The sequence below is a fragment of the Coptis chinensis genome, chromosome 6, assembly GCF_015680905.1.
Source record: "Coptis chinensis isolate HL-2020 chromosome 6, ASM1568090v1, whole genome shotgun sequence".
NCBI lineage: Eukaryota > Viridiplantae > Streptophyta > Magnoliopsida > Ranunculales > Ranunculaceae > Coptis > Coptis chinensis.
This window is the reverse complement of record NC_141461.1, coordinates 5,458,367-5,481,234: the sequence shown is the minus strand read 5'-3', so window position 1 is coordinate 5,481,234 and position 22,868 is coordinate 5,458,367. Positions and strand designations below refer to the sequence as shown.

Genomic DNA, 22,868 nt, shown 5'->3' with positions numbered 1-22,868 from the left:
CCTCTAGTTGTACTACTGGATGTTGTGGTGGTTTCAATTTGGATTACTTGTCCCTCATGGAGCTCGAGTCAATATATTTCACATCAATGGTTAGATGGTAACTCTTTTGTTGTAGAAAAATTATCCATATGATCACTTACCCTAACAACGAAGGTTAAGGCTGAAACTCCTTTGAGAAGGAGCACAATGATCAGTGAATTCGGAAGAAGATTAGCACCAGAGATTGCTCTAATGAAGATGAAACCAGAATGCAAATGTTGTTTGCTGCAGTCTACTTTGTGATACTGGTGTCATGTGGTCACAGTTTCGAACCCAGAGACTGGACTGGAAAGTGGAAACAACACTTGGCGCACAACAACTGCCCCCCCACTCTTTTCCCTGTATATGGAGATTGAGTCTGTCTATAGACACGGATAATGATAATTAAGATTATAGCGCTGACAAATTGAGGTATAGACGTATAGTCCAAACAAACTTTGACAAAATTTAACTTGAGGTCACCATGTCGTTATTTCTTACCAATACTAGTTTTGAGCACGTGTGCTACACCACGTGTCTGTGATACAATTCGTTTGTTTTACTATTTTTTCCCAAAAATCTTAAGACTTTTTTGCCCCTAAAATATACCAATTATTAGTTTGATATCTAAATATTTATTTTATAATTTAAGATGGCAAATAGGGACATAATAGTCTAAAGAGATTATCTTGATTGAGACAACTCAATTAATACATTTGCCCACGCCAATCATCTCGTCAGTCTTCATATTTACTTTTTAGCCTTTATAATCTATTTAATATTACAATAATATTTAACTGTCTCTATTGTAATTTTAAATGGAAATTGGGACAAAACTGTCCGAAATAATATAAATGAAGTTGTCTCTTTGTGCGAATGGATTTGCTACAGCTCTCCAGCTCACTCACCTACGCCTCATTACAACGTAGAAAGATGTCATGGCATCGCGGACAAGTTTGATCAAACTTGTAGTTGTTTGTTTGTGTTTGACCAACTAGTTACAAACCAAAATTCGATACGCATAACCATTTTTTACTGTATTTATCCAAAACTATAGTAATTTGATGACAGAGATCATAACCATGGCGAAATCTGCAAAATGCAGGCGTTGTTGTATAATATCAATATCAAAATTGAATTACCGGGTCATAAGCACAGGGCACCTCAGTGGGCCATGTTAATGATCTTGCAGGTTGCAACAGGTCGACAAATAATTAAATGAGAGCGGACTCAAGACTCATAGAGACATGAGAGGCACCACAGGTCGCCCCGACATAGGGGCTGGGTTTAACGTTGAAGTACTTGTTGGGCGAGTCACAAAATCCAAGTCAAGTTTCCTTCTTGTGACATATTGAATTAGGCAAGCAACACCTCTTGCTTGATTAACATCAACATACTCACCAAGAAAAGTAATTTAACTTTAATGTTACAAAAAACGTGGACCAGAAGGTCAACTACTGTTGTTGGTTCAGAATTCAAGATGATCTACTTGGGAAACCAAGCAATTATACCTTTACAAAACAGATGGTTAGGAAACCCAGCCAAGACTAGCGACTTTGTATATAATTTCTAATTAACTAAAAACAAACAATGAGTTGTACTAGATATAGCATGAAACTAGGAATCAGAATATTTAAGTTGTTTATTTTCAGTGAATCACAACTCACATGCGCAGAATAGTACTAATAACCAATTAAAATCATGGTTCAGGGAGGGAACCATGATTCCTGATTAACATTAGCAAATTAGCAATACTTGGTTATTAGTACTATTCGTTATTAATTTTTGTAAAAATCCTGGCGATGAGAATCCATATATTCACAATTTTGAAAACAAAACTTAAATATGTTGTTTTCCTAGTTTCATGCTATATCTACAAGTTAACAAAACGGGTTCACTGTTTGTTTTTAGTTAATTAGAAATTATATACAAAGTCGCTAGTCTTGGCTGGGTTTGCCCCGATCTATATACAATGTTAAATTACTTTTGGTGAAAATAAAATATACAATGTTAACAAAACTGTTCTGAAAATAAAATGAACAGCAACTCACACTGTTTGCCAGCATCTCATACTTTTGAGCTGTCATGATATATATATGGACAATGTCTCCCTGACCAACTTTCTAGATTATTCCATAAGAAAGTTCAAGCACGAAGATAGAATGTCCACGATAAAATAGATGGACAAGTTTCCGCAGATTGAATCTTAAAATTTAGCATCCACAGTTCCAATAAAATTATTTTAACTTTTCAATCCATTCTTAAATGAAACATTTCATGGAAGATTGAATAGAACAAAAATGACAGATAAGTAGGAATTCAAAATGAAAAAAAAAAGCAAAGCATTTGCGCTTTAAACCCATATCTAAAATACTACAAACTAAAGGTAAAGATTCTACAAAAGATAATAATTACAAGTTTGCACACTCAGCGCAACTGTGAAAAAAATATCAAAACCCTCTATTTCTATTCACATCCGACCTCCACTCTCCATTCTGACCAGCTGCAAAGCCAGCTGGTGCCCCATAGAACTGTCCTTCAAGAGGCTGTCCACCAAAGTTATTACTTGGCTGCATTAACAAACTGCCTTGTACTGGAGGACCTGATTGTGTAGGCCAGGGTGCACCCTGCTGCCAAGGATTAACCACATTTTGTTGGCCTTGCATCATGTTCAGTTGGGGTTGAAGATGAGGCAGTATGGGACGGCTAGGTTCCAACTGTTGATTGGGATACTGTGAAAACTGTTGGGGTTGCACAGACACAGTCTGAAAATGGTGCTGTTGGTTTAATATTTGCACTGGCAAGGCCTGCTGCTGGAAGGTTTGCACTAGCTGGGGGCCTACAGGAGTGTGACTGGGTGGGGTAGGCAGCTGCTGTTGGGAAGGTGGCATTGGCTGATTTAGAGATTGTGGTTGCCACTCTGGTATGTCATCATCTTCATCAGGTTGAACCCCAACCCCACCTCTATTAGAAGTCATTTCACCACGACCATACTTATTTATTAGCTCTCTTATTTGGTCCACAGGACGAGATGGTCTCACAGAAGGTTGTGAAGGGGTAGGTTTGTTCACAGGGAAACGTGAAACTGACGAGTTCGAACCTCCAGTAAAATCAAATTCAGGGAGGTCATCCTCATATCGGGCAGCTGCAGCTGCCGGACCAAAACCAGGGGGGATATCATCCATAGCTTCATTATCTACCGGAGGTTCAGGATTGAGTGAAGGTGGCTCTACTGGAAGGGAAGGTTCAGTGGTGGCAATACGTGTTTTGGCATTCTTTTCTTGCTGTCTCCTTGCAGAAGAGTGCTGCTTTTTTGAGTTGTGTTTTTGGTGAGAAGACTTGGGTGATATTGTGGAAGTTACATGAGCCTTTCTCAGGAAAACAAGACCAATAAGGCCATCATTTATAGCATTAAGTGTTTCTATGTGTTCCTTAGATAGGTACTTTAGAAGAAATTCATATATCCTCCCACGCGGCGGACAAAGGTAAAGTTCCACTCCTTTTGCAGGCGAGGCAAATCCTACTCGCTCATCACCAACGTATGAGTCTATCACCTGGTGGGAAAACAAAAAAATTGGAATCAATTAACAGATCAAGCATGTTTCATGTTTAAATGGCAGCAGAAAAAAGATGGGTGAAACCTTGCCTCACAAAGATTCACTCGCCCACTGTCAGGGGATCCTTCCTTCCAGCAAAAATGTACAACCTACAGCAAAATGAAATCCGTAAGATCCCGAACAAAAGGGTGCCAACATTACAAATCAACCTTTCTAAAGTGGTCAATAAAGTAAACATAAAATAAAAAGACTACTATTAGAATCATAAGCTGGAGGATGAACACAGCTCAAAAATTAATCTGTTCTGTTTTTTCCTCTAAATGGTGCATCATCAATGGCCTCACCATTCTGTTGTGACGCATAGATGCAATATTGGTCTTTGGATCTCACAGAGACTTGAGGTAATACCACGAGCCATTGGAAATACCAGATTGCATCCAAGCTTTAGTTGTATAATTCCTAATGTTATAGCCATGACTAATGAGAAAGTGATAATGATAACAATTTCCTGACACATAACAAGTCTTGAAAAACCAACTTTACACTTTTCAGAACTCAAAAATCAATGAACATACGTAAAGTGTCCAACCACATGCAGTAAAGGAGCTCTCAATTAACAAAGTATTTAACATGTCCCTAAGAAACCTTGAACCATGGGTAACAAGTTTATTTTTCATTTTGCCTTACTTCGCTGACAAGGAAATATTCTTCGTAATGCACAGCAAGTTGGTGGGAATCGGGCTTGAAGGTGGAGAAAGATGAGGCTAGGAGGATGAAGTGGAGGCAGTAAGATGTTGAATGCATAATGCAGAGGTAAATATGCAGAGCGGTAATGAGGATGAACAGTGGTTTTGGAGGGTAAAAATTGAAGACAAACAAAAGGGAGTGAAATGCTCTTGAACCAAATCGGACGCAAACAAGAATTTCAATCGCACAATTCTCAAAATAATTGACTAGAGCTCACAATTAATATAGAATACAAAATGTTGAATATAATCAATTATAATTAATGGTACCATAAGTGAACGACTTCGTGACATAGGCAGCTCTTGAATAAACTTCTCAAATGGATCTACTCTGACTGTACCCTTGACATCAAGAAAGCTGGTCCATTCTTTTGCCGATATTCTTTCACCACTGTCATTGAAACAAGATAGGGGGAATTTAGCAATAGTGAAAGAAGTAAATACAGACATTTCTGTGAAACGTTTTGAGTATAACGAAGGCAGTCGAATCAGTCAGGCACTTTTTCTCTTTTAATAAGCAAAATAAGGCATTAGCTCCATCAACAATTCCAGTAAGAATACAGTAAGTTAAGAACACTACATAAATACAATAATTAAAACTAAGCTGAAACCTAGATTGACTAAAAGGTAGCTAGCATTCTTTGCAACAGTACAGCTTGCTTCTCAGTTGTAACAGCCTCTGGAGAATATATTACTTGCCACTGACGAGACAAAAGTTTAATGAACATAAATTCGTCTATTTGACTTTGTTTAGGAAAGCCTACCAACAGCGTCTAATCGACACAAACTTAAAACATAATACTATTTTTACCATATAAGTAAAATTTAGTAAAAAAAAGGGGAAAATACGGCAGTTAATATGCAATCCCTATCCTGCAAAAATGGTTTCGCCTGTGTCAAACTGCCGTTGACCACAAAAGAACAAAAAGATAACTTTTCAGGCACTGAGGATGATACTTGCAAGTGAATTACAATACCCCTCCCAATCTAACACCATCAGATTACACACGACATAAAAAACCTATAATGGAAATGGAGGGTTCAGCAACGCATGGTAACGCTTGTACTAATACATATTAGAGTCCAGCTATGACATGACCTCATTTTACGACATCTATTGTGCAACCGTTGATATGAGCGTATCTCAAAGTTTCTTCCCACATGCATTTACCAAAGGGAGGGGGAAAAAAAAGGAAAGAAAAGTTAAAGATTTCAGAGTTCAGATTTCTGTCCTTTCTTCCCCTTCTTTACACTAACACAGTTACATGTTTGTTAATGGTGAAAAAGAGGCCTACTGGGCACACCAATTGAGAGTATTAACATAAATAACTTTTTTTTCCAACAAATCCTTGTACAAATTCATTCACACATGGCTCCGTAAGTAATCGTCACCAAACCGCCCTTAAAGGGTACAGATAGAATTTCAACTTCAGATCAATTTAGTGAAACACCCTAAGAATAAAGGCCAAACACCAAGTGCAAAGTACACCTAAAGTGATTTGTAATTAAAAGGTGGAAACACTAATATAAGATCCAACGGGTTTAAAAGGAAAAGTTTATCATGAGAAACTGACTCATACTAAACACAGTGCACAGCTGCAGGGGGCAGCTAGTTTTCTTACTGGCCACCACAATACACAGGTTAGTAAACAGACATCTGTGCAATACATAATCAGAAATAGATATCTGCTTTTCACTGAAGGAGTTACAAAAGTAGCTCTATAAAATGTAAAATTAAATATTAAAATTCCTATATATATATATATATAGCAAATAACTAAACAAGCTAACAAAAGTATGTACCTTTTATAGCTTCCGATGACTGTGACCATGGATGAAATATTCAGCTTAAGTAAGCCTTCCCATACATGATCTTGCTCAGGGGCAACAACAATACTGGGTATTACTGATTCTCTAAGATTGTTATTGGCTTTTGATTCTCGCTTAGGAGTACTAACAATGGTGGAAGTTTCTGGCTCTCCTTCAATCTTGGATTTTGGATTACAATCACTCGTGTAAGTAACCTCCGCTTTTTCAGGTTTATCAGGTGATGCATCTACAAGATCTGAAGACTCCAACCTGGACCCATTATCAGGGTTATCCTTCTCATCGGCCTCCACCATAGTTTTTCCAGAATCCACTGCTAAATTTTCAAACGGCGGCTCCGAATCAAGCGACTCCATAAACTCATCTAGAGACACAATTGGAGGAAGAAAGTCTACATCCTTCAGTTCATCATCCACTATTAGACTTTGCATGAGATCAGTGCCATCATCTGGAAGTGTGGTTAAGCTAGTTTGAAGTTTTTGATCTTCGGAGTTGACCTTCTCATGTATACCTCCTTCAGATGTTATGGTTTGAATAGGTTTAGAAACACCACCAGCTTCCTTCTCATCAATCTTTGGTTGAAATTGTGGAAGTGAACTGGCTTCCATTGCAACCTCTACCGAAGCACCATCATCTTGATCGAATTCCACCTGAAATTCACCTTTATGTGTTTTCTTTACCAAACGCCTGACATCACCACTGGAATCGGGTAAAACCACCATCAGTGCAAATTCTTCTGCTTTAGCTATTCTCCACTGAGAGAGCTCCTTAGAAGCAAGCTCCTCTGCAGTCATAGCACAGAGACGTTCTGGCGGAATTTCACCAGACAATACTCTTTCTTTGAGCTCTGGGTTACTAGGATCTTTTAAATTAAACAAAAGAGACCTTCCTTTCAACTTGTAGTTTTTATTAACACCACCAAAGAATTTAAAGAGTTCAGCCTCAATTCTAGTTGCTACATCCTGCGGTGATTTCTTATATCCAACGGTTTCTTCATGTACCAGTTTGGATCTTTTAGCAGAATGAGTTTCCACGGGTTGAACAACCTGTACTTCAAGATCCGATGCCCAGCATAACCCATTTCCCTGAAGAAGTTCATCCTTGACAAAGAAATTGTTGCTGAATGCCACATCTTCATCAAATTGTTGCAAAACATAGTTGTACTGGAATTCATGCCCATCAGATTTTAATTTTTCTATAGAATCCCCTCGCATATCATTTGCCAAAACCTCCTGAAATGGACTCTGGACAAAAGTGACCTTCTGAGCACTGTCACTGTCTTTAGAAGACTTTTCAGGTATATGGCATGAGCTATCCTCTGTAGATATAGTCGTCATATCAGACAGTTGGCTATCCCCATTCCCTGGCCTCAAGGTGTTAGCAGCTTTATCCTGAGAATCATTTCCTACAGATTTGGTTTGCTGCTTAGAAACAATTCCCAATGAATCAGCCAGTGATTCTCTCAGCTTAGCCCTCACCAATTCATATGACTCGGTTTGTCCCTTGGGAGAGGGTCCCATTTGTGCATTTCGCTTGTTTGATGCTGATGATTGCTGTGGTGCTAAATTAGTTTGCATGGGTTCAACATGTGTCATTCGCTTGCCTAGTAATGATGACTGCTGAGATCCAAGATTCTTAGGCAAGGATACCATTTGTGTCATTCGCTTATTTGGATTTGACATTTGCTGTAAACTTGGACTACTGAGTGTACATGGTGTCATCTGTGCCACTCGCTTATTTAACACTGATATTTGCTGTGATCCCAGACTATTAGACATGGGTCCCATTGGTGTTGCTTGCTTGCTTTGCATAGGGAGATGTTGCGACCCCAGATCACTAGACATGGTAAAGAGGAACAACAACAAAGCATGAACGACAACGATTTATCAGGAACCACTTTGTGCTTGCCTATTCCGAGTTTATATTGTTAGAAAGTGATAGAGCTCTGACATCAGTTAGCCAATTGTGACCTGCATAAAATGGAAAAAATAAATAATTGTATGAATATATTCTTCCTCGATGTAATTTATACCTAGGGATTGCATTCCTGAAGGCATTTTTCCATCAAGTAGCATGGGATAATTTTCTAGTACAATATCTATAATGCATCAAGCACCATAAGCAACCAACGTTATATCCATGTGAAACCACACAAAAGTGTCAACAATCACTACAAATAATCCCTAGATGGAAGCTACAACAGATCATACATATTCATCTCAACCAGTGTCTTCGAACAACTAGAATTCCGAATTAGATAGGGAAGATGCAGATGCATTTTATAATGTTGTGACACGACATCGGACCTTCACATATATACAGTCCACATAACCATGTCTGGACCTCTGAAATTATAATAACTACCATGTTAAAATATTTTGAAGTACTTCAACAGTTTCGCTAAGTGAGGAAGAGTGATGCTTGAGGCTTTAGTTCTAATTTTCACCAAAAGAAAATGTCATGTAGAAAAAACTAATGACAAATGAGTAGATCACTTAGATATTGAAATGAAACTAACAATCCACATACATGCATCAGAACCTCTAACTATTACACTATTTACCAGGTTTAAACATATAAGTTTAGGCACTTCATCAGTTTTGCTGATTGAGGCAGTCTTCTATGGAAGTCTAAATTTTTCAACAAACAAACCAAATATTAACAAGCAGATCAATGTCAACTGAGAAAATCAACCCTTTCATTGAAAACTTCAAATTTTAGACCAACCATCTAGGAGCTAAAAAAACAATTTCTAAACTCCTTAAAAATTAAGACCTACAAAACAACAGTGCCTAATGTGAAAGAATTTATAAACCCCTTTTTTCGGCACTAGTGAACAGTGCCAAAGTTTTATTTTGGAGTAAAATGATTTACTAAGTTATAGTTTAAACATTTGAATTTCATTTCAGAAAAACAAAACAAAAAGGAACTAGCAGCTTTAACTACCTGCTATGAGAAACCCGGTGAGAAATTAATCAGTCCCTTTTCAATAAATTTTTTAGAATCTGAGAATAATTTCACATGTGGGATTAAAATTGAAATTAGTTTGACAACTAGTCCCCAGCAAATTATCCTATTAATTGCCAAACAAAAAAACAAAAATCTAATATAATCTCAGTATCATCACAAAGCTAATAGTTATTACTAAACACAACAAAAATAACATACAACCTGGTATTATAAATTAACCCCTGCATCACAATAATCACACTCTAAAACCTTATAAATTACAAGTTTCTCAAATGTGGGCATTAAAGTAAGACTAATTTACCAGCTAAGTAAAATCAAATACACAGACTTTATCACAAAATCAACATAAAGTTACCACCTTTATCACTAAATTAAACAAAAACAGCATAGAATCAAAACTATAACACGTAAATTAAACATGTACAGATAAAGACAGACTGAATTGAAAAACGAACCTTATTGACGAGATTGATTGAAGCCTGATGCTTTTTTTTTTTTTTTTTTTTGAAAGTGTTGTGTTTTGGAAAGAGAGTTAAATAAAAAAGATAGCCAATCTGAAAACCCTAGAAAAAGGATTTGTCTCAAATGTGGGCTTTTTTTATTTTATTTTATTTTTTTAATTTGGGGTGTGTGAGAGATAAGGCTTTGGTTAGTTAGTTAAAATTTTGTTTTTGTGTGTTTTTACTCGATGAACGGTTGAGATTTACTCTTGCGAATCTAGGGTATTGTGTAGGATGATGCCACGTGGAAATCATGCTTTAGTTGATGGGGCGAAGAAAGAGTTACGTACTATACTACTTTTGGTTGTAAGCTACTGTCGGCTAGGGGTGTCTAACGGTCTGGTTCTGGTCCGGTTCTTAGTGTTGTAAGAACCAATAACCATTTAATTTTACGATTTCGGTTCTTTACGGTTCTTAAAATTGTAGAACTATACCCATAACCATCGGTTTCTAGTGGGTATTTTTGGTTCCAGTTTTTCATTTCGGTTCTTAAGAGATTCTTATTTACACATATTTTTATTGGTCTTATTAAAAAAATTGTACTAAAAATACAAAAATATTGCACAAACGAATCGTTTTTTAAATATTGATATAAGTAATTATGTCATTCAATAATAAATTAAATAAAACCATATATTTAAGGTTGTAACCTATATTTTTCAACATAATTTAAATATTGGATATTTAAGGTTGTAAAATTTTTACATTATATTATACTAATAAACAAAATTAGTAATATATAAATGAACGTTTTGAGTTTTTATATTATTTTTTCATTATTTTTTTATGTTAAAAGTACAATAACATTCGGTTCTGGTCTGGTTCCAGTTCTGATACGGTTTTTAAAAAAAATAATTCAATTCTGGTTCTATATGGTCCGGTTTTTTTAGTACCCATTTTTAAACGGTTCCTAAAAATAGGAACCGGGATTTTTTCTACCGTTCTAGTTCCGGTTAAATGGGTACCCATTGACACCTTTACTATCGATTAATCTAAGATGATAGCTAAACCATGCGCGTTGATTTTTCTTAGAGATTTGTATTTTTAGGAAACAACTTTGGTTTTTCTAGAATCTTGATCCAACTATAGTTTAGGATTTTGGAATTTATAAAATTTTGACAATTTCAAAAACTGAAATTCCAACATATTTTGACCATAAATTATTGTTATTTCGATTTCTTAAAAAACAAAATATTCAGAGATTCCAATTGAAATCATGAACTATAAAAAGCAATATTTAGGTATCTTAAGTCCAACTAAAATCCTTGGCGGGCGGAAATTAGGTTCAGGCCCGGCCCAAATCATATTTGATATTTTGAGTCTAAACCCGGCCTAGGTCCTATTAGGCAAGTTCGGATTCGGCCAGGCCTAAGTCCGTTAGCAATACATGAAAATTGCAAATTTGTAAGTGGCAAGAATTGAACCCACATCTCTTGTGTGGCAAACACAATACTAACCAATATGGCTTCCAAATTTCTATGTTAACTTTCAATAAATATAATAGATATATTGTAAAGTCCTGAATTATTATTAAGGGTATTTCGTAAATTTCATATTAAATCTAGGGTCGTTTATGTAAATTGGTCGTCGGGTTATATTTCAACCGTACGTAAGTTCTTTGGAACTTAACTCCGACTCATAAGTCACGTTAGGTAAGCGACCCATATGCGAAAATTTGACAAAATGCCGGTTAGCAGTTTTCTGCGTGCGAAGCTGGCACGAGTTAACAACTTACACGCATGAGTGGGTCATTGTTATAGCCTGCGGTGAGATAGAATATAGAAGATTAAATTTAGCGGGATGGGCCGGAAAAATAATTACGACGCGGCGTCAAATTAGTGGGGGTTAGAAGTTATTTAGGACCTTAAGCCCAATTGGGTCATATTGGGCTTGGGCCTTGACCGTATCGCACCAAAGAGAAAAAAAAAAAACAAAAATCGCGAAATCAAATCGCACCTCTTCTTCCCCAATTCGCACCTCTTTAAAACCCTAGGAGAGAGAAACTCCCTTCTCCCCAAATTCAGTGATTCAAACCAAGAATTAGAACACCCAATCCTTAGAAACTATAAACCCAAGTGTGCGGCGAAAATTGAGTGGAATTTCATCGTAGTTCCGAAAGGTAAGTTAAATTCGTTTCAAATTAATGTTTAGATTCAAATTCAATAGCTTGAGGTTGTATTTGATGAGAGATATTGAATGGGGTGGTTGTATAATTCGACAAATTAGCTATTTGGAGAGGAATGGCTTAACGAAATCGGTAGAAAATCCTTGGAGTCGTCGTGTTTGATGAAAGGTTAGTGAATTTAAACTACAAGAAAATAATTTGAACTTCGATTTTTATGTAGTTGGTTGTATTGAGGAAGTATAATTGAAATGGGGGTGGGTTTAATGTCGTGATGAATTTGGGTTTGGAGGCGGAGAGCTGCGAAATTGTGGAGAAGCAAGCTAAGGAGCGATTTTTGCTGCTGGTTTAGTAAGAATTTGGTTATTCATTTCAAATTCGAGAGATTCATGTTGATTTACAACTGTTAATGTGAAGTTCGAGAGATTCATGTCGATTTATAACTGTTAATGTGAATTTCAAGAGATTTAATATGAATCGAAGGGCGTGGGATTGGTTGTAGTTAAAATTTGGAATTTGAATTGAGATGTGATAGGAATGACGTCGATATGAGGGCCTGCCATGGCCGGAATAGCCGTAGGGACCGTCATAGTAACAGTGCCCGAAATGGCTTGTAGCTCTGTTGAGCGTAGTTATAGGAAAAAAAAAAATACCCGAAACCAAATTCTTAACATCGGGATTTCTTCTCGGCCTACGCTAGATAATAATTCCTCGTTGTTCGATCAATTCTAATAAACGACGTATATGTATATGCTGTTATAGGAGGGAATTCGAGTTGACTCGGTTAAGCGGGCTTGATTCGGATAAGTGGGCTTGAGGAGAACGGAGCTTGCTAAGGTAGGAACCTACATATATACCAATATATAGTCTGCTTATTTTCATGCATGATTTGAATTGTTTAAATATGAAATAGATAGTTGCTTATCAACCATGCATGTATATATGATATTCATGTTTTGCACTGTATTTCCTCGATATAAACTGTATATATAGATAGCTTTCGTGTGAAATGGTTTTTTTGTAAAATCGGGGTAGCGGAGATTTGCTTTCTTTGTTAAAAGAGAAAAACTGGTTTTGGGAAGGGTTCGCGTCTCTTGTCTCAGTAAGGAGACAGAGAGATGTATTTTGTATCTTGGTGAGGATTACGGGTTGTGTTTGTAAATATGTGTGAGGTTCTGGATTGTCCCCGGGATAGAGTTTCGTGGTTATTTATGATGATTCGCCGTTTGGGAATCATCGGTTGTTATTTACTATGACTGGCCCGTTCGGGAGTCATAAGTTGTTTTTACTTGATGGTGGGAAATCCAGGAACTCACACAAAAAGAACCAACAGATTTTAAAAAGAAAAACTAAATATGTAAATAGAGTATTTGAAAACAATCGGTAATCACGAGTATATATATAGATATTACTACGCTTATCACGAGGGATTTAGAAAAGGAATTGTGAATTCCTATAAAGAAGGAACTGTTGTCGAAATTCGAGACGGTTAAGTTCTCTAGGATTCAATTGTGGTGTACACCTTCGAGGTGGTGGGCCACCTTTAAAGGGATGCATCCTTTGGATGTAGTCGGGAATTCCTTTTCTACTTTTCTAGATAACCATGCTTTGCGCGTGTCATTTGTATGGTGATTAGCTTTGTGTGGGGTTACATGCTACCTCGATGAGGTTTAGGCCAGGAGTGAGAGTTTAGTCCACACGGATGTGTGTCGGGATCCCGAAAGTCTGCCGGTCGTCGAACGGTTGACCACCGTAAGTTAGGTGGACGACCCGTATGGGGGTCGTGGTCCACAGGCCCACTTTGAGCCCTAAAAGCTTTGGGGATTTTTGTGTCACGAACACAACAACGGTATTTTAGCTCCTGCCGGTAAAATCGGAAAACAACGGTGCATGGTTCACTTTGGAAAGTCTTGAACCGAGATTGCTGTGGATCACGAAAGTACCCGGTCTTCACCATTCTAATAGGATCGTGCCACAATAGTTGTATGATGATTGTGAAAACTATATTTTGAATATTAAAGAAGCATGCCGATATGATTTATGCTAGCTAGTGATTTATTGTATAGTCACGATATTTGGATATTATTATAAAAACTTGCATGTTTTAAATGTTTTGTTATAAGTAGTCTAGTATTGGTTATGTGCATTTCTACTGGGCATAGTTGTTTGCTCATCCTACTTAACATTTCAGACGAGCGATTCTTGAGGAGGAGGTTTTCCCTAACCCTAGTGATGACGGTTATGGTGATTTGGGAGGATTTCCTTATGCTTGACGAGGACAGAGTCAAGTTCATACTTTTGGATGTATAGAGATAGTTTAGTCATTTTGGTTGTATATATATAGAGCTCCGCTCATTTTGATGTAATATTTGATGTATTTCAAGAGTGATTACACTTACATAGTTGGTGGATGGGATTTGATGTTGTTTAGAAGGTTGGTTTGTATATATATGGTTGTTGGAAGGTTGTAGTTTAGGATTTCCAGGTTATGATAGGTTTATGACAGGTTTTAGGGTTTACGAACGTCGATTAAACAAAGGAAACTCTGCCGAAATTTCGGTATAATCGGGGTGGTGTCGGCCTCGAGATTCATTCCACGTCCTCGGGATGTGTGTGTTGGGTCTCGGGGCGTGACATATATTAATAATATTAAATATAAAACACATAAAACTATTATAGATTTTGGGTCGGGCCATTATCGGATCGGGCATAGGTATGTCCAGACCTGGCCCAATAATCTTATCGGGCTAAATTTAAAGTTTAAGTCCTTATCTTATCGGTTCGGATTCAATCGGGCTTCGGGCTTGTCCCGACCCATTGACAGCCCTAATCTTAAGTACTCCTAAAAGCTAAACTATTAATGATTTATTTGTCTCACACAGGGGTACCAATTTTTTCAGAAAACCCAATTGTTTTCGAATTCTGATATGATATTTTTTCGAATTTGACAATGATATTTGCATTCCGATATCCAATTTTTTCGAAAAATAATTAGATCGGGATTGGATGTGTTTTCAAAATCCGATCCAATTCGATTTCTGATTAATTTATGAATTTTTAATATATAGCGGCCTATTTCATATAGTTCCTAAATTAAAACTGCAGATAGTTTACAACCCAAATAAAAACCCTAGAGAAGTAGAACATTGTCTCTTTCACAACTTCAAGAAATCAATATTGTCATTCTAGTACATGTCTCAATTTCTCCGATCTTCCTATTTATTGAATCAATGTATTGACATGAAGAAAAAACTTACTGAATAAACATGTTAAAATGTCTAAGTTGTTTACTTAATTAATACATTTCAAAATGATTGCTATATGAATGTATTAACTGGATAAAAAATGGTTATCCTAAAAGATAATCCAGTTATATAATTCAAATTTCCAATTTACTTCCGTATTTTACGGATTCCGAAATTTATGATAATTTTCCATTTTTTTAACTTTATGCAGAAAAAAGAATTGTCATCCAAAAAATAATTTGATCAAATTTTGAAAGAATATTATCAATCCAGAAAAAATTATAAATTTTTCCAGAAGCCCTTTATCCGATCCGATCCAAAGTCACCCCTAGACTCTCACATCAATACACAAACATATAGATCGAACTTGTATATGTTCAGTGTGATTTGTAGTTGAAGGATTTTTTTAGTTTAAAAAAAAAAAAAGTGTAAGGGACATCAAGCATGTGACACGCACACCGTCTACATATAATGACTCTGCCAACTCAACCGACTCCAAACATACGAGCACTCGCCCACTCGTCAAGATCAGTTCAGCATCAATGACTTGTCATTCGATTTCATCCCGTAACATCGTCATCTACCACTCTCATTGTTGCTATCATAAGCATCAAGCATTTAATTACCCACTGCAACACTCAAATCATTACCATTATCACATCCTTAACCACATTCTTTCAATACGAGCTCAAACAACATAATACCTGGAACCACCACACAAGTGCAGCTTGCGAGCAATGGCGGAGCCAAGAAATTGAGTGAGGGTGAGCCAACCCAGACCCGCCTGAGTTACATCCCTTGTCCAACGCAATTACACCTAGAGAACCATATATATGACTAAGAAAAAAAAAATGGGAATTCTAATATGATCAATATTATCAACCCTTAAAAAAAATGATATTATTACTTCTCAAGACCAAATAAGCTTAATTTGATATACACGAATGCACGGAATCCTAATTTCAAATGTTAAGTTTCTGATACAGCTCATTGCATGTAATATCTAACATGCTTCACCTGCCTACACAAACAACAATAATGAAATTCAGTTCCGTTTTCATTAAATTTAAATGAAAATAGCTTCAGTGTTTAAGTTGTATAGTAAGTACTTTGGAGCGAAGAATATAAGTATCCAACTGGAGAGAATAAACTGACAACAAATAAGTTTGGATTAATACAAGTTGAGGTTATATACACCAAACTTGATATCACCTGAGAATAACAATAATGCATATGGATTAAAAAAATTTACATATGAAACACCACGACCAACACATCCAAATAAGATAGATTCTTATTAAAACAAACTTCAAAACCTGAAACCATTTTCACAAACATAGTATATATGCTAATAGATTGTGTCCCTATTAGTTACTACGTGTTGTAATGACCCATTTAGTAAGAATATAATTCATGTAAGGAAAACTGTGTGTGTGTGTGTGTGTGTGTTTTTTTGGGGAGAAAAATATAGCAAAGGAGATTCTTGGTACAGTGATTAAGTTTTAAGTGATAAATACAATGATTAAGTCTTAAGTCTTAAGTAGTGTTAATAACTATTTATATTTTTTTGTATATATTGTTGAGGGTACGCCAATGTGTACTTGGGACCCCCTGGCTCCGCCATTGCTTGTGAGGATGTGTTGTTCACATGATAGTACATTTGTCTATATCACCACACATGTCCTACCAACTAGTTGCTCACAACACCTATAAAAACTAACCCCATAACTACGTTGGCTTGATTCCAATCTCACTCCAAAATACTAAATACGTAAACATCTTCTTACTCAGGGGCGGAATCAGGATGTAATATCAGGGGAGGCTAGTTTGAAGTTCACTTCTATGATTTTGTTTTCTTAAGAGAACCAATCAAATCAAACCATTCCATCCACTCCTTGTGTCAAACGAAACCATGCGAATATCTATTTGAGATCATAATTAATTAACATTGTAAACAAAATAGTCGTCATTTTTATTATAATACTCAAAATAGACAAAAGAGTGAGTGTCGTTACTAAAAACCTAGACAACTATAACAAAAACATTTAAACAAAGTACAGAGTATCGCACTAGCGAAATTTTGCCTTACGTGACTGATAAGTGCTCAAAAAGTGATGTTTAACCCTCTATTATGCCTCTTGTTTAGCCATCTTAGTGGACTAATAGTGTTTATAAGTTGTGTTTTAAGATTCTACAGGTGAAAAAGAGAGTTTCGTAGAATATTAGAGAAAATGGGGTAAAACGAAGCAATTCGGAGCATTAAGGATCACATGGGAGGCCCGTGGACAATCATGGAGAAGGCCAAGGAATTGGAGCTATTAAATATGCGACTTGGACCTATTTTAAAGTCTATTTGGAAGCCCAAGGCCAAAGGATTCGTTGCTTGGACCAAAGTCCAGAAAAGAGGATAGAAGGATAGAAGCGAAGAGAGAAAATCGGCTTACGCGTCCGGACGATGGATCGGCGCCCAGACGCGATTGATTGCGTCACGGACGATAGATCGTCAGGCGTCGTGACGCATTGATTAAGTCTGGGACGATGGATAATGCGTCGGGCACGCATGAATCAACTCTTGTAGCCAATTCCTTCTCGGGTTTGAAGGCGAAGTCGGACTCTAGAAGAAGTCTATTTGTATTAGGAAATAAATGGCGGTTTGGAATGCTTCTAGAGCTCATTGTAACCCTATAAATAGAGGACCTAAGTGCCCTCATGTATTTGGCCAATTCACTTATATTCTTGTCTCGAGGAACTTTAGGCAGAGAGAGAGATTAATAATAAAAGATCGGTTTTAACTATTTCGAGTCTTAATAAATTATTCTTTTCTAGTCTTATGTTCTTCAACTCTTCTTCTTCTCGTTCTTCGTGTTCTTCCTTCTTTATGGAAGGCTAATCTTCTCCTTCAAGGGGAGAAGATGAAGCCCGATGCTTAAGGTTTAATGATTCTTCCGGGTTCATGGTGTTCTTCAATCGAGGTTAGTTCTTTATGTTTGTAGTTATTAGTTCCATTGCCCACACCGGGGGATGGAAGTATAGAATAGGGTTTATGTTTTGCAATATTAATATCATGCTAGTGTTCTTTAATTTTCTTCTAGTAGTGTAATTCTTTAGAGTTAGGGAAGTATTCTTTATGTTGCTTTAGAAGGGGTAGCTCAGGGAGTGGCTGCTAGGGAAGTATTCTTTGTGTTTGCCTTAAGTGGTGATTCATTGAATGGTCGCCTACTGTTAGGGAAGTACTCCTTGATGTTGCTCTTGGTAATACATTGAATGGCTGCCCGAGCTTACATAAAAGGAAAGAAGATATTAATAGCATAAACATATGAACAACCTTAAGTAGAGCTAATTGTTAACGATGTTTAGATCGAGAGGGCATCGGCACTCGCTCGATTGCCTAATTGTAGTCTACTTGTAAGAACAACCATGAAGCGAAGGTCATAGATTAAAAGTATTGGTGGATTCTAATCTCTTGAATTCTCTCTCTTATAAATTCTCAATAGTTTAGTTAGTTTAGCTTAGTTTAACATTAGAATCTACAATCTCTACAATATTAGTTTTAATCCTCAAACCCCTTTCCAGTCCTCGTTTCTTCACATAACATACACTTAAAAGTGGAACGATACCCTACTCATCCTTTACTTAGTGAGGGATAATTAGGTTTTGATAAACTTTCTCTTTTGTTCAACGATCATCATCTATCTACATCATCTATCGGTTGTGAAACTGAAAGATCCTGGAAGTCCAACTGTTACATGAAGAATTGGAGATTCTTTGGAGGAACAAGCTTTATTAGATTTGGGTGCCAGTGTGAATCTTCTACCATATTTCGCCTACCTAAAAGTTGGGCTTGAAGGATCTAAAACCGACCGATGTTACTTTACGCCAAGCGGATGGATCGATGAAGATACCTAGAGGACTAATTGAAGACGTCATAGTCAAGATCGAAGATTTCTATTATCCGGTTGATTTCATAGTACTCGACACAGAACCTACATCTGGTAGGCAGATACCAATCATTCTAGGCAGACCATTCTTGGCCACCGCAAATGCACTCATCAACCCGTCAAAGCGGTAATATGGCGTTATCGCTTTGGTAATATGAAAGTCGAGACCAATGTTTTCCATATGTTACAAAGAACCACGGGGAGGTATGTACTCGTGAACGAGGTATATGCATGATTGAAGCGTTAGCACGGGATTATATCGACTCATTCATATCCTGGCCGGCGACTTATTGAAACTCTATGATTTCAGATTGAGGAACTTAGTGTTGAGTCAATCAATGCGATTTTGGATTCATCATTGTCATGGATAACATCAAGTTCAAAGAAAAGCTTGAATCGCCTATGCTTGATGGACCACCTAAAGAGCTTAAGAAGGAGCCACCTAAGCTAGAATTGAAGCCTTTACCGCCTACACTCAAGTATGTTTTCTTGGGAGATTTGGGAACCTACCCAAAGAGTCATTGCATCGATTTAACTACGGGGCGAGGAATCGAGTGTTAGTAGCACTTTTAAAGGAACACAAGTCGGCTATAGGTTGGACAATTGATGATATCAAGGGGATCAGCCCTATGATAGTTCAACATAGGATTCATCCGGAAGAGGATTCCAAGACTTCTAAGCAACCACGAGGAGGCTTAATCCGAAAATGAAGGAAGTAGTTAGAGAAGAGGTCGTCAAACTCCTTGGCAGGCATTATCTACCCTATTTCGATAGTCAATGGGTTAGTCCAGTTCAAGTTGTCGAAGAAGTCAGGAACCACGTTGATCGAGAACGAGAACAATGAGTTGATTCCAACTAGGATTCAGAGGATGGATGGAGAGTTTGCATCGATTCTGACGGGAAGTTGAATAGCGATCGAGGAAAGACCATTTTCCATTGCCATTTATCGATCAGATGTTAGAAAGATTAGCTAGACAAGCTTACTACTGCTTTCTTGATGGTTACTCAGCATATTTTCAAATCCATATTCACCTTGAGGACCAAGAGAAGACCACATTCACATGTCCATTCGGAACATTAAGCCTACCGTCGTATGCCTTTTGGTCTATGCAATGCACCGCCACTTTTTCAAGCGATGCATGATGAGTATTTTTGACGACATGGTGGAGAAATACATGGAAGTTTTTATAGATGATTTTTCAGTTTTTGGATCATCTTTTGAGGATTGCCTACACCATCTCTCCTTAGTCCTTAAACGTTGTTGCGATACCAACTTAGTTCTGAACCGGGAAAAGTGTCACTTCATGGTAAAGGAAGGGATAGTGCTAGGTCACCATGTTTCAAAGGAAGGAATTCTAGTAGATCGGCGAAGATTGATATTATAAAGGATCTACCCAAACCAAGAAGCATCAAAGATATTCGTGCCTTCCTAGGTCACTTGCAGGATTCTACCGTCGATTTATCAAGGATTTATTGAGAATTGCAAGACCATTTCATCACATCCGTTAGGGAAAGATATTGTCTTTGATTTTGATACATCATGTGTTGAAGCTTTTATGAAGTTAAAGGAAGCACTCACTTCAAGACCAATCATTCAGGTGCACCCGATTGGAGCCGACCATTTGAAATCATGTGTGATGCATCCGATTATGCTATAGGAGCCGTTCTAGGACAAAGAGACAAGAAAGTGCCGTATGCAATCTACTATGCTAGCAAGACTCTAAATGGAGCTCAGTTAATTATTCTACCACCGAGAAGGAACTCTTAGCCGTCGTTTATTCTCTTGACAAATTCGACAATATTTGATAGGTTCAAAGGTGATTGTCTATATCGACCATCTTTGCCTTTGCGCCATTTACTCGCTAAGTAGGATGTCAAGCCTAGGTTGATCCGATGGATACTACTTTTACAAGAATTTGATTTGGAGATACGTGATAAGAAAAGGAACAGAATGAATGTCTTCGATCACCTTTCTAGATTGCTAGTGGAGAATCTGGGAAGACAATTTACAAATCGTGAGACTTTTTCGATGAGCGGTTGTTCAAGATATCGTAAATGCCATGGTATAGCCACATTGCAAATTATCTTGTGACCGACAAAGGTACCATCACATTGGAGCAAGCAAAGAAAAGATTTTATTCTACTCAAAGGCCGGATATTATTTTTGGGATGATCCATACTTATTCAAGAAGTTAGGATCAAATTATTCAAGATGCATCGGGATTGGAACAGAATCCATTCTATCATTTCGTCATGATGATCGACCTTGCGGAGGACACTTTGGCCCATAACGCATCGCAGACAAAAGGTATTACAAATTTGGATTCTATTGGCTACTCTTTTTAAAGATGCAAATATTTATTGCAAAGCATGTCCGAGATGCCAATTTACGGGTAAGACCTCGAAAAGGTTCGAGTGGCCTCAACAACCGATCCTTATCTCGAAATCTTTGATGTATGGGGTATAGATTTCATGGGACCATTTCCTCCTTCTTTGGTTACACCTACATTCTACTTTTGTGGACTATGTTTCAAAATGGATTGAAGCGGTTCTACGAAGACCCGCCGATCATAAAGTCGCCGTGGACTTTCGAAGAAGAACATTCTACCAAGATTTGGAACACCGGAGAGCCATCATCGGTGATAACGGTTCTTACTTCAGAACCGTGTATTTGGGAATCTTATGGCAAAGTATGGAGTAATTCACAAGCTAGCTTTACCATATCATCCCTCGACTAATAATGGTGGCGAAGTTTCGAATAGGGAAATCAAGAGTATTCTAGAGAAGACAAGAAATCCATTTAGGAAAGTGGTCTCTTAGACTCCAAGATACACTATGGGCATCTGAACATCATTCAAAACACCCATAGGGATGTCGCCCTATCGCTTGGTATATGGAAAAGCGTGCCATCTACCGCTGAAGTTAGAACATAAAGCCTATCAGGTGTTGAAAGAGATGAATTTCAACCTAGATCAAGTAGGAGAAAGGAGGAAGCTTGGATCGCTGAATTAGAGGAATGAGAAGTGATGCTTATGATAAGTCGAGGATTTACAAGGATAAGACTAAAGCATTACATGACGTAAGAATTCTAAAGAGAGAATTTGAACACGGATGAGAAAGTTTCGGGTCTACAACTCGTCTAGAAATTTTCCACGGAAAATTGAGATCTAGATGGACGGGACCGTTTATAGTAAGACATGTCACACCTTTTGGAGCTATTGAAGTAGAAGACATAAAGAGAAGAACTCGTTTCAAAGTCAATGCTCATCGACTAAAGCCTTTTCTGGAGTTACCTACTGGAGACGTAGAGGCCATTTTTCTCAAAGATCCGGTTTATCAGACCACTGTTGAAGCGGAAAATTAGGGTAAGTTACCTATACACCTTAAAGATTACATTCTATGTCTTGCTGAACCTGTTACTCTGTCTAGTTTAAGTTTTTTGCATGAGGAAGTCAAGCGTCGTAAGCTTGACTCTTTAGGATCTCATTAGTATAAGTGCCACTGATAGCCGGGCCCTCAGATTTTCATAACTTTATCCCTTACTGAGAAGAGTTGCAAGCGCCGGAGTCAAAGTCTCATAACTCTAGTAAACCGAGTATAAAATGTCTATAGGAAGTAAGCATGTTGTTGAGAGATCAGTTTTGGAGTGGGAATTCTAGTCTTGAGGATCGACTTTAAAAGACTCACATTACGCCTTAGGGATCCGGACGTAAAAGACTACCTCGATCATTCTTTTGAAAAACTTTCGTTTTAATTTTTCTGATCACTTCATTTCGTTCACGAAATTTTGATTAGGAACCCATGCTTTAAGGTCCGTTAGTTTTCAAACTAATGTTAAGATTTCCTTTCCCGTTATATATTATTTTTAGTCTAACTAAAAAAAAAATTAAAAATAAAAAAATAAAAATTATATGGGTTTGGGCCAAATCAGTTCACATTTCGGCC

At 37.3% G+C, this 22,868-nt stretch overlaps 1 protein-coding gene across 1 annotated transcript; it reads right to left on the bottom strand.

Moving 5' to 3' along the window:
• Positions 1-2,346: 2,346 nt before the first annotated feature.
• On the bottom strand, positions 2,347-9,727 carry LOC147491011 (uncharacterized). The gene is made up of 5 exons (XM_086565217.1): positions 9,574-9,727; positions 6,125-8,118; positions 4,592-4,712; positions 3,665-3,724; positions 2,347-3,572 (listed from the first exon to the last, which is right to left on the bottom strand). The coding sequence occupies exons 2-5, from the start codon at positions 7,990-7,992 to the stop codon at positions 2,469-2,471; spliced, it is 3,153 nt and encodes a 1,050-aa protein (XP_086421343.1). The 5' UTR covers positions 7,993-8,118; positions 9,574-9,727; the 3' UTR covers positions 2,347-2,468.
• Positions 9,728-22,868: the final 13,141 nt, after the last annotated feature.